The following is a 12,607-nucleotide window of genomic DNA, read 5'->3' as shown; positions in this document are numbered from 1 at the left end:
CAATCAAATGCTCTCTAGTACCTGACATGCCCCATCCCCTTTAAGATGCTTCACATTTTCTTTTCATTTGATGCACTGGCAAAACTGAGATAAAACAAAACGCTATTGGCTGTGTTTTTAAAAGGGGAGGAGCTACTATATGTCCCACCCTCTTTTTATTTTTCAGTTATATTACATCAAACATAGAATAAAAATGAGATTTCACATTCTAACCAAATGTGTTTTCAACCCCAAGTGTAAAAACAGCCATTGATGTCAGTGTGCATGTCTAGACACAAGTCATTACCTGAAGGGGAACAAACTGGTTGTGGGATCCGCCAGCTGCTGATGGCACAGGGCCTCGTGCTCCAGGAAAAGTTCCTCCAAAGAATGGCTGCCCCTGATGGGGAAACTGCATCCCCCAGGGAAGAGGCCCATACCCTTGTGGGGGCATCAGAAACCCACCTGTGTAAATAAATAAATGCGTCATATCAAGTGTAAACACGAGGACATCTGCATTAAAACAACAACTCTAGAGAATAAGAAAATTGACAACGCAGTGACTCAGACCTCCTGGCTGTCCGAACATAGAGGGATGAGGAGCAAGCGGTCTCATCTGCTGGACTCCAGGGAAGATGGGAGGAGGCAGTGGGAAAGAGCCCAGCGAGTTCTGCAGAAAACCAGCCTTCATTCAGCATTCAGAGTATGCACTAAAACTTACTGCAGACTTGACTATTCAATCATGACATGTAGTGCTTCTACTAACATACAGTCAGATTTATTAGCTCTCCTGAATTATTAGTCTCCCAGTATATATTTCACCAATTTCTGTTTAACGGAGAGCAGATTTTTTCAGCACATTTTTAAACATAATAGTTTTAATAACTCATTTCTAATAACTGATTTATTTTATCTTTGCCATGATGACAGTAAATAATATTTGACTAAATATTTTTCAAGACACTTCTTTACAGCTTAAAGTCACATTTAAAAGCTCAACTAGGTTAATTAGGTTAACTAGGCAAGTAATTAGACAAGTTATTGAATAACGATTGTTTCTTCTGTAGACGATAAAAAAAATATATTGCCTAAGGGGACTAATAATATTGACCTTAAAATGGTTTTAAATAAAATTAAAAACTCCTTTTCTCTTAGCTGAAATAAAACAAATCAGACTTTCTCCAGATGATAAAAATATAGGAAATACTGTGAAAAATTTCTTGCTCTGTTAAACATGATTTGGGAAATATTTGAAAAAGAAATAAAAAACACAGGAGGGCTAATAATGTTGACTTCAACTCCATATATACTTGTTCATCAAGAATATTATAACATTATCATCAGCGAGTTACCAATCGTTGAAGGGTGAAGAGAGCAGCTTTCTCTTTAGCTTCAGTTTCTGACTGACACTGAGGGCCGTGGACCATCAGACCATTCGACAACTTCACCTGACACACTGTCAGACTCTGCAGAACATAGAGAATAGAGCAAATGATATGAAAAGATGGAACAAAACATAGGTCTTGTATTTATATTGTTATCATTCTTCAGCTTCTGAGAAAAGTTTGTTTAGAAACACCTGACCAATGTCAACTCCGTTACATTTGTTGAAGTAATTTTATGCACATTATAGTGCGATTAGGCCTAAAATCTAAATCTCAATTCACTGAACTGTTTAACTCAATTACGATTAATGAACGATTATTTTATTCATTTATTTATTTTTGCTCTCATAGATCACTGACAGGTTTTGTACAGTAAATATGCTCACATATTACATGTGAGAGATTTTTGAAGGGTGCATTACTTGATTATAAAATAATTGAAGTAAACACACACTATCTACTATCTATGATTATTTACTGAACATCAATGTTGATCAACTGAAATTAAAAACACACATTGCCTAAAAATAAGTCAAAAAAGAACTAGGAAAAGTAACTAAAAAAATTGACCTGGAAAAATTTGATCTATACTTTTCGATTAATCGCCCAGCCCTACATTGTAGATTATTAGCAATCTACCCTTATCTCTCACATTTATATTATATATATCGAGTTTGAATCATTTTCCTGACTACCATCGAGATGATTGAATCTTTTTGAGTCATTTCGTTCAATTTGCCAAAATATTATTAAAATGTTACAAAACGCTTCCAAACACATCTACAAAGGTTGATCACACAACACACAAGTCAGAACTAGAATGCTGTAAGAAAAAGAAAATAATCATTTGTGTCTGATGGTATTTTTTGGCTTGTTGCTCAGCTCACCTCTTCATGTCTTTAAATTTGAGTGGTTGATTCTCGTGACACTGACAGTCATATATAATCTTAACCAATGCACACAGTCTGAGCCGGAAGGACGCATGATTAGTTTCTCTTTTGAGTCTTTGGGTTTTTGAGCTGTTCGTTCATCACGTGACAGCATGTAAAGAGAGATGACTCAAACTCGAGAGATGAACGGATCAAATCTTTTTCCAGTTCTAAATCCATATGATTCGCTTTTACCTTTTACATGATAAAAGAATGACTCGAACCCGAGGACTTGAGAGATAAACGGATCAAATCCTTTTCCAGCTCGAAACACATATGATTGGCTTCTGTCTTTTAAGTGATGAATGAACGACTCAAACCCGATAGAAGACTCAATTGAATGAATGAATCATTCAAGAACGACCCATCCCTAATTTATATAAAATGATCATTTAAGCATTTACTCCATCATTAGTTAATAGTTTGACTTTTAAACATTTGATTATTTGTCATTTTGTTTATATTAATATGATCATACAGTGCTCAGTGTAACAAACGCCAGCTAGCGTAAACCTCACTCATCTTGTTAAAGCAACTGACTGCCCTGCAAAGAATCGCCGGTTCGATCCCAGCTCAAACGTTTTGGGGGCTCGTCCGGGAGGTTTAAATGGGTGAGTGTAACAGACACCAGCTATCAAAGTGCTATGCAGGTAAACCTCACTCCTTTGACCTCTAAAGACTGACACTAGAGGCCATGACCTTTAGCCTCCTTGTTAGAGAAACTGACTCCTCTGCAAAGAATCGCCGGTTCGATCCCAGCTCAAAGCGGGTTGGGTGCAGTGGGACTGGTGTGTTATATCAGCATAAAATAGTAGACCCCAATTAAAACATTTATATTTTTTAAATTATTGATCTATTTGTATCTATTTCTCAGTGAATTTAAGTAATACATGTTGGTGCATTTGAACAAAACAGTTTTATTAAACAAATATACTTATTAAAATAATATGTTAGTCACCGAACAGATTTTTCCCCAATGTACAAATTTGGGTGTGCACATTTTTGGACCGTTATTGTGAGATTTTTTTGTTAGATTAGCTCCAGATGTGGCTTCAGTACTGAATAAAACTAATGTATTTGCACAAATACATTACTGTAAAGCCTTCTGTTAAAGATATTTATTTGAACAATTTTTGAGAGGTGTACTCGTATATGCAGTGCACTGTGTATGTATATGATCTTTCTTTAGCATTACTTAGTATCCTGCTTTTGCTCTTCTCTGGCTTCCTCAATCAACTCCTTTATTGATAGGAGATATTTTACTAAGTCCTAAGTACTGGTTATTATAAGATATGGTGAAGCTCTTGTAATTAAAAATAGCCCTGTATGTACGCTTTTTATAATTATTTATTAAGTTCAGTATCATATTAAGTTATGATATAATTATGTTATATCACACAAACATGAGTGTTTCTGAATATCAGAGATTGAGCCTTTTATATTTTACAAATGTTCAATTTATGCCATCTAAGTTTATATTTACTTAGTTACATTTTTCCTGCTTTGGCATCATAATAGCTCATATTAAAGCCAGAGCAGAACATCTGTGCATCTCAAAGCAACACTGCAACGTTTCTTTCATTAATCAATCTGTTTTGAAACCATTTGCGTCAAAGATCCAATTATCATTTCTCTAAATTAATCAGCAATTCTGAACAAAACACGTGAACGCTAAATTAAATCAATCACTCATGACAATATCCTAAAAGTAATATGCAAGCATTAATATTGGACACCTCTAATTTAAGTTTAAATTGATTTGATGAAATTAGTCTGTGTATTACATGTAGTTTTGTGCATTCACAAAAAAGTATACCTAAAAATGACACACAAGATGTGCAGATTTAATGAGATAGACGAACCTGTCTGTTGCGGAGGAAGGCAAACTCTGGAGGTCCCATCCGGAGCCCCATGCACACCCGTCCCAGTTCAGTGGCCATGCTGGGCAGGAGGGGTGGCTGTCCAGCCAGAGGATGAGGAGGAGGAGCAGCAGCAGCAGCAGCAGTCGGAGCTGTTTCAGGCTGAGGAGTGTTTATCCGAGCAGCTGAGGGACAAACAACTCCCAAAATTACTCACAATCAATCATCTAATGAATGACTTACATTCCACAGACTCCCTCAAACAGCAGTACCTAGTTTCTTGCTGGAGCGTCTCTTGTTCTGCTGCTGGGCGTTGAGGCCGCCAGAATCAGGGGCAGAGGAATTGGCTCCTGAGCTGTCGATCTTCAACATCTCTTTCAATACTAGAGTTCCTTTCTGCTCAAAGAAAACAAAATGTATTCGGATTCTATGAAGAAATTTAAATAACTACACTTTATCACTGTGGAAGACACAAAGTGGATTGCGCACCATGGCAAATGATTGTGGGGAGAGAGGCTCTGCTGACGGGCTCTTGGGCTCTTCAGGTGGTTCATGCTGAGGAGGTTCAGGATCCTTTGAGATCTTAAGATTGGCTATAAGTTCCTCAAACTCTGTAGATGCCTGTAATTAAATAAATAAATAGATGAATACGTAGGATGTCTAACACTAATCACAGAAAAAAAAACATTTAGTTTAAGGTAATGCTTCCAGTTCATATCATGTAGCAGTACATGACTGGGCAACAGTGAAAGAGCAATATGTATTTATTTTAGATAATGGCACCTGTATGCCAATCTACCTCGTGACTTGCAGTAATCCACAAAGTCACGTACTTGGTTTTATTTAGATAGGGGCTGAATGGAAAGCCAAGAATGGATAATGGGGTCGGAGAGACTTTTGTTCAGACTTATTTGCAGCTTTTATCTTTAGCTGAAACACTAGCTGATGTCTGCTGATGTTGATATATGATACCAGATGTTTTTCAACCCAGTAAGAACTGAAAAATTACAGTTCACATGTTTATGCTCTCTAATGTTGTTCAAAGCCTGTATGGTTCTTTTTTCTGATAACCCAATAGAAGGTAATTTGTGCAACGCTGCATGCCACATAAATTGTACCATCATTACTACACCATATAAGGTTTTATGAATATTTTTAACTACACAAACTTGAGACAAAAATGTGTAACGGGTTTCGAAAACACAAAAGAGACCAAGCAACACCTAACACAGTAGTCAACGTGGTTCAACTGTTAAATCAACTGTTTAACTGTCAAGTCTTTCTAAGACTATTGAACAGCACCCATTCTTGTTTTAGGACAATCTCGAAAAACTTTTCAATCCACTTCAAATGTTGACTACTGCATTTTCTTTCTTTACTTTTTTTCTTTTGCTTTTTTTTTTCAAAGAAATCTGAGACAGGTTTGGAATGACATGGAGGTTGTTTTTGAGTGAAGTATTTCTTTAACATTCATAACACAAGCACAAACTACTATTAACTGTACCTTATTTGAAGGCCCCTGAAGAGCAGTATTCAGATCCTCATTTCTCTTCAGGAGTCTAATATTACCACCTGTGACCTGAAAAAAAAGAAATCAACAAATTAGGTGTTTAGTCTTATATAAAAGATGACATTAGAATATAACCTAGTATATAAGGGTGCACTCTCAGAAATAAAAGGTACGAGAGCTGTCACTGGGGTGTAACTTTTTTTTTTAAAAGTTACACACTTGTACTTAAAGGTTCAATATTGGTGGCTCAAATATATATATATATCAGTACTTAAAAAATTTCAAGAGGAACACTTTTGTACATTTTAGGTACTAATAAGTCCCCTAAAGTACAAATGAACCAGAAGCTGCGATCGTTATTTTTTTTCAAATTGTAACGCAGATCCTTAACAAACGGAATATTAAATGACACAACAGTAAGCGTGGCTTGATTTTTCTACCGCGGGCTAAATAGATGTAGTAAAGTTCGCATTTCATTCAAAAAGATCAGGAATGGGGTTTTAGAAGAGCTATTACAACCTAAAAGCCTTCTCCTGCTCACCATTACTGTTTGTTGTCAAAATTGACAGTTGGACTAGCGTGGTTAAGTATGTTAGCTACGCCCAATACCTCAAAATCAAATCATCTGAGAATAAAACTGAAAACACATAAGAAGTGCATTTTCAGATTTCAATTAAAGATTAAAAGGGCAAACTATTTTTTTCTTAATGACATGAACAGATGAATTGTTCATTTCTTAGGAACTTTAAGGTATTAATAAGAACCCTTTAGTTACAAACCACCCCAGTGACAGCTCTCTTATCTTTATTTCTGAGAGTGTGAACTGTAAAATATTTAATTCCACAGAATTCCTTGAAATTGATTGACTTGAAGTTGTGCAATAAAATCCTTTAATGTGTTGGTAGTTCCAGTCAGATTTGATCACAGTTCTAAATAAGTGCATTAGACCAAAGAGCATAGAATCACCAAGAGGCGACACTCTAGTGCGATTTGGTAAACAGCCACTACATGGCACGACGGCCATTTTGGAATGAAAATTCCAATTGAACAACAGCCTATTATAGTCTTATATAAGTCTGTAAAATAAACAATTAAAAGTGCTGATGATTGTGATAGTAAGTGTTGTATTGTTGTCTTTCAGGTTGTGTCTCAGCTTTAATGTGCTTTTTAAATAAACAAATAAAAAAACAAAGCAGCTGCTTGCCATCGCGACAGCAATAAGATCCAATGGACGGCCGATCGCTTTCACTCCAAAATGGCAGAATTGCGGGGCTGTGCTGGGCGCTGCTGTTGCAATGGAATGTTCTATTGAGTGTCGCCTCTTGGTCATTCTAAGCTCTTTTATTATACCCTCTAACATTAGTATTAACCATAGTAACTCTTCATTCCTCTGTGTAATCTTGAGGACGACAACATGTGCTGATGGGAATCTGATTACTTCAGCAATATGCTCAAAAATGTTTGCTAACAGGTAGCGAACACATGTTACTATGAGCTATTAGATATGCTTGTGTTATTTACACATATACTACATCCGGAGAATGCAAGTAGGTACTACGTTTGAATTTGCTATACAGCAGTACTGTAAATGTACTACATCTGCCGTTTGTCCTCATCACTTGATCTCCTCGCATCAGTTGCATCGCTTTACTCCCAAATAATAAATTACTACATAATAAGAAAGTATGTGATTCAAAGTGGGCGGATTGAACATGTTGTAATTTATTGAAATTTTTACACATTTGGTCAATTATTGAGCTGCAAAAAGCAACGCTAGTTTTAACTTGTCCACAACAACAAAAGCAATAGGATAAACAACAGCTTGTTGTGCATTAAATGATTTCAAACTTTGCGGAGGCATTCTTTGCATCTGTGTCCTTCTTAACATTGACATTGACAAGCAGTTGATCATCTCTTACATAATGTTTAATAAGTAGTTAATGTACATCATGCTGCCTGACAGCCAAATTATACAATGTGGGATGAAATATGAATACATACTAGTTTGATGGATGGGTCGTTGCCTTGGCTCTGTTTATTTTGTCCCTCTAGCTGATTCTGATGTGGCATCTGGCTTTTACCAGCCTGTCAGATAAAACAATACTCATTTAGTACCATTACTATACTAGATTCATTATGCATTCTTTATATTTTGAATTAAAACAGCTTGATAACTAACAACTAGTAATTTTCAATTCTGTTGCAATTGTGTCGCATAGTTTTTATTAATACAAATTTTTAGTTTTAATTTGAATTGTAGAACTTAAACCACACTGAAACGTTTCATGAAGTAAGTTTGTTCTCTCTATTTTCTCTATTATTTGTTGATTGGTTTACTGTGATATACAAATTCCTGAATGTGCAACACTTTTTTCCTGTTAGCGCAAAAAAAAACATAACTTTAAAGCATAAAGTAACTAAATAAGCAACTAAATAACTAAAATATCTCCTCTCTGGTGGAATGAGGTGAAACCAGAACATCTTACAAGAAGCAGTGAACAAGCATTTAAAGGGCTAGTCCACCCAAAAAATTTCATTCTGTGATCATTTACACACCCTTTACTTGTCACAAATCCATTTGAATTAAACACAAAAGAAGATTTTCTGAAGAAAGCTGGAAACCTGTAACCATTCACTTCAGTAATATTTGTTTTTTTTTTCTACTGTGGAAGTCAACGGTTACAGGTTTTCAGCTTTCTTCAAAATATCTTTTTTTTAGGTTCAACACAAAACTACTTGAAATTTTTATTATTGGGTGACCTATCCTTTTAACCACTGACACTCTTAAATCATAACAAATTTCTAACGGGTTTCTAACTATTCAATAACATTTAAAATAACAATGTCATTTTGACAAATTTCTTGTTCTTCATTTTTAAGTCGCTTTGAATAAAAGTGGCTACTAAATACATTCATTCAAATAGAATTTTAAAGTACTTGCAAGGAACATAATTATTTTCTTTTTTTTTTTGTAAATGGTAACAACGCTTAATTACAAACAAGCACACAGAGTTAGAGAAAGTACCTACATTATTTTGCCAGTGGGCTGGTGGTTTCTGGGGCATTGCTGAACTCTGAAGGGACTGCCATACATTACTGAACTCTTTCTCATTATTAGACCCCTATACAGAAACGCACACAAACATAATGCATTACAGACAATCCCCCACAGCAGAAAGGCCTATTAACCTCACACTTCATACCTTGTGTTGGTTTCTCTGGTTGAGGGCTTTATGTGGCGAGTTCCTGTTGCCCTGAGTGTCACCCCTGAGATTAAAACTTTGTCTGCCATTCTGCTGCTGTCAAGATTAAAAAAATAAATAAAATCTTCAGCCGGGTGATCCCAAAGAAAAATTACACTATTAAAATTTCCTTTGATGTTCACTTCTAATGCTAGGTTGGAAAGGACAATCATGTTAGTATGACAGCCTACATCCTCCATTTATATTTATTCATTTTGCAGAAGCTTTTTGGCCGAAACGACTTACAAGTGAGAATAAAAGAAGCAGTTAAAAATCACCAGAGATCAGAAATATATATATATATATATATATATATATATATATATATATATATATATATATATATATATATATATATATATATATATATGCTGTGACCGGTTATTTTAGCAGTTGTTTTTAAAATATTATTATTATTGTTATTATTATTATTATTATTAAATCCATAAAATGGAGTGTTTGTAGGAAAGTGTCTGGTCCATATGGAGAGCAAAACTCTCCCACTCACGCCCACTCACCTGCATGAAGCACACTCAGAAATGCACATGCAGATGGAAAATTCTGTATTTTAGGTTAAAAATGCTTAAATACTAAGTTAATAAAATTAACAAATAATAAAACTGTTATTCTCACGTTTTGTGGTGTGACACTATATTCCGCACATCATTGTCTTTTAGAATTGTGCCTTGTTTGTGAACCAATCTATGGTAAAATGAAGTGAACCACGGAGAAACTTCTTACTGAAGCGATTTGGAAGTTCATTAAAATTGATTCAGTCTTTCCTAATGTATGGATCAGAGGTGAAACGCCCCTCGCTGCAGCCTGTAGTGCGGTGACAAAACGTATGTCAAATACATGCATGTTGATGTCACGCATGTATTAGCACACATCCGTAGCGACTGTCCTGTAGAATTATGATTTCATGAATGAATGAAGGCATGTGCACAGTTATGTCTACTATATCAACATACATGCACAAGCAGTTGTCTCTAGAAACAATAATAATTTATATTATTTATTAAATTATACATTACAGTGTGTTTTTACATCTACACCTTCCCCAATCGTCACAGTAAGCTTGCGGATGGCTGTTTCTCAATATGCGTTCTTGCGTCCTCATGTTCTCATGTAACCTCATCATCAGCTGCCAAAGTTCAGTTCCAAAATTCAAGGACGAATGAAAGTTTTCGAATGTGTTCTTGATATCGAGGACGCATCGATGCAAACTTGAGCACCGAACTCGCTCTAGAAGTCCCAGAAGTCAATGCGACTGAATAAAGAAGGTGGGATGCGCAGCATTTTTTATAGATTTATTATTAAAGATCAGAGATAGAACTTATTTATTTCAGGAGTTCCCTATATATATATATGTATGTATGTGTGTATGTATGTATGTATGTATGTATGTATGTATATATATATATAGAGAGAGAGAGAGAGAGAGAGAGAGAGAAAGAAAGAAAAGAGGAAAAACAATAAATCGTTGTATGTTTAAATAATTTTCCCTTAAAAATGCGTTGTTCATGTGACCATCAGGAAGAACACAGCATCTCATTTCTCAGAGGACGCATTCTGTGTTTTCGTGGTCTCCAGAGTTTGTTCTTCTAAGGTGACCCTGCAAGACTGGTCTTCTCAACTGCGTTCTTGGAATTGAGAAACAGCCTGTATAATGTCTATGGCTGCGACATCATTATCTTTTTTCCTCTTGTTTTTTTTTTCCAATGGTTGTCATCCAGTGTTTTGGTTCACTACCGCCACCTTCAGCTCGGGAGTGTGAATCACAGAATAGGTTTACAGACTAAAGTAATGGACACTACTCGAATATGTGCTACATTTGAATTTGAATTCACAAAATGACTGTTTGAAAACTATGCTCTATATAGTATGGAAGCATGTGATTTTGAACACAGCCATGCAGTATGTCACGTTGCACATATGCACTTCAATGTGCGTGACTTGGTATATACAGTACATACATGACATCACTGTGCCACAGCGAGGACTATTTGTCAGAAGAAAGGCATCTTGTTGTCTTCAGAGCATCTTTATTGTTTGGTTTCTGTGTAGTCCTGACTTTTGCTCATCTCGCTCTTTAAGAAATACTAGCCTGCAGTGGCCATGTTTTATAATGACTTTAGCCTTATTTATAAGGTATGAGTGTGTGTCCATTACCTGTGTAGGTATGAACGGTGAGCGTGGCGAGTGGTTAAGGCCGCCCAGCTGACTCTTGTTTGAGATTTGTGATGAAGATGAGGGTTGAGGTTTGACGATGGCAGTGAGTTTGTGTGAGCCCAGCTCCTTCCTGCTTCCGTGGCTCAGGTTGATTAAGGCACTGGGGGGCAAACGATACCCACGGCCAGGAGAACACCTGAACACACACATTCAACACACCGTCTGACACTCACTTCACATTATGAACATTATAACAGGTCTATGCGGATTCAAAGCATTATGTTCTTTAATCTCACTGACAAATTTGCATTGAAAGCAAACAACTAGCGTACCTGATAGTGAGTCCTCCAGCAAACTCCTCATCAAATATCACCTCATACAGAATTTCAGCCTCACGGTCAGCTGTTGAACATTAAAAGTGGAAGGCTGAATGAGAAATCTAAATGCTGAATGAAACCAAAGAGTTTGATTCAGGTTTACACTTTTACCTCCTTTGATGCCGATGATGGTTCCTCGAAGGCCGAGTGGAACAGAAAAGCTCTCTCTCACATTGACCACACGGTCAAACAGATGATACTCTGAATCAGGATCTGGAACAACACCGTGCTGCTGCTCCAGAGGCTGAACAAACAAAGGAACACACATTTATGTTTACTTGGGTATCGAAATATCCCATCCCATAGAAACATTTTCTTATATACAGATGGGTAACACCTTAGATTAAGTCACAATTCCTGCTGTTAATTACTGGATATTACCTGTCGGTTAATACGATATTAACTGATCATTAGTAGTTATAAAGCCCCAATACCAATTCTACCCCTTAGCCCTTCCCCTTACCCCTCGTTTTGCGTGTTCCCATGAAGGACTAGGGGTGTCCCAATTCTCTTTAGCTTGAAGGCGTAGGGCTAAGAGGAACGGGTGAATAGCCCTTCGAACGAAGATTTTTCAGGACCACACTTGAAACCAAGGGGTAAGAAAATTTCCCAGAATACACCAGCCACAACCGCAGGATTGAAGCACCCGGAAGATCCGCAAATTAGTATTTTTTCGTCATTATTACGAATTTTTGCAACAAACAAACGTATGTTTTAACATATTTATAACCGCGTACGAGTTTTACCGCCATGCTTTTTAAAAAAAAACGCTAAAATAAAAACAGCTGAATTTCACGATCTATAATCTATAATAATAACTCCTCTACAGCAGTCCCACAACATTCTGGCACTCGATGACACTGGAATACCCCGTCAGTAACGTCTAGGGGCTGGAAATGAGCTTTTTACAGTGTCTGCTATAATGTTAGTGTTGTTTTTGTGTGTTTACATATATGAATATGGCCACTGTGTAAATGCACAGTACAGTTACAATCTACTTGCCACATTAGATCGTCATGATAACATGATATATGCCTTCAGTGATTTCCTGAAGATAAATACCAAAAAATAACAGAAGTGGAATAACTACAGCAGTCGCGATCGTCTGATCTCACATGAAGCAAGAGATCGTGATGACATATGATGACGTGTGC

General features: G+C 36.4%; 1 protein-coding gene across 3 annotated transcripts in view; it reads right to left on the bottom strand.

Moving 5' to 3' along the window:
* Positions 1-12,607, bottom strand: part of xrn1 (5'-3' exoribonuclease 1) — a 52,930-nt gene that overhangs the window by 4,685 nt on the left and 35,638 nt on the right. The window contains exons 29-41 of one of the 3 annotated variants that reach the window (XM_056474460.1): positions 11,565-11,697; positions 11,409-11,478; positions 11,077-11,272; positions 8,866-8,958; positions 8,692-8,784; positions 7,664-7,747; positions 5,657-5,731; positions 4,642-4,773; positions 4,425-4,548; positions 4,156-4,337; positions 1,332-1,445; positions 550-649; positions 287-444 (exon numbers count right to left, since the gene is read on the bottom strand). In XM_056474460.1, the coding sequence (XP_056330435.1) occupies positions 287-444; positions 550-649; positions 1,332-1,445; positions 4,156-4,337; positions 4,425-4,548; positions 4,642-4,773; positions 5,657-5,731; positions 7,664-7,747; positions 8,692-8,784; positions 8,866-8,958; positions 11,077-11,272; positions 11,409-11,478; positions 11,565-11,697 (1,554 nt within the window). Of the gene's footprint in view, positions 1-286; positions 445-549; positions 650-1,331; positions 1,446-4,155; positions 4,338-4,424; positions 4,549-4,641; positions 4,774-5,656; positions 5,732-7,663; positions 7,748-8,691; positions 8,785-8,865; positions 8,962-11,076; positions 11,273-11,408; positions 11,479-11,564; positions 11,698-12,607 lie in introns of all 3 variants that reach the window. The other 2 variants (XM_056474452.1, XM_056474467.1) reach the window with 2 other exon arrangements.

Source organism: Danio aesculapii, chromosome 2, assembly GCF_903798145.1.
Source record: "Danio aesculapii chromosome 2, fDanAes4.1, whole genome shotgun sequence".
In the NCBI taxonomy this organism is placed as follows: Eukaryota; Metazoa; Chordata; class Actinopteri; order Cypriniformes; family Danionidae; genus Danio; species Danio aesculapii.
The sequence above is the reverse complement of the archived record's forward strand: the minus strand, read 5'-3'. Positions and strand labels throughout refer to the sequence as shown.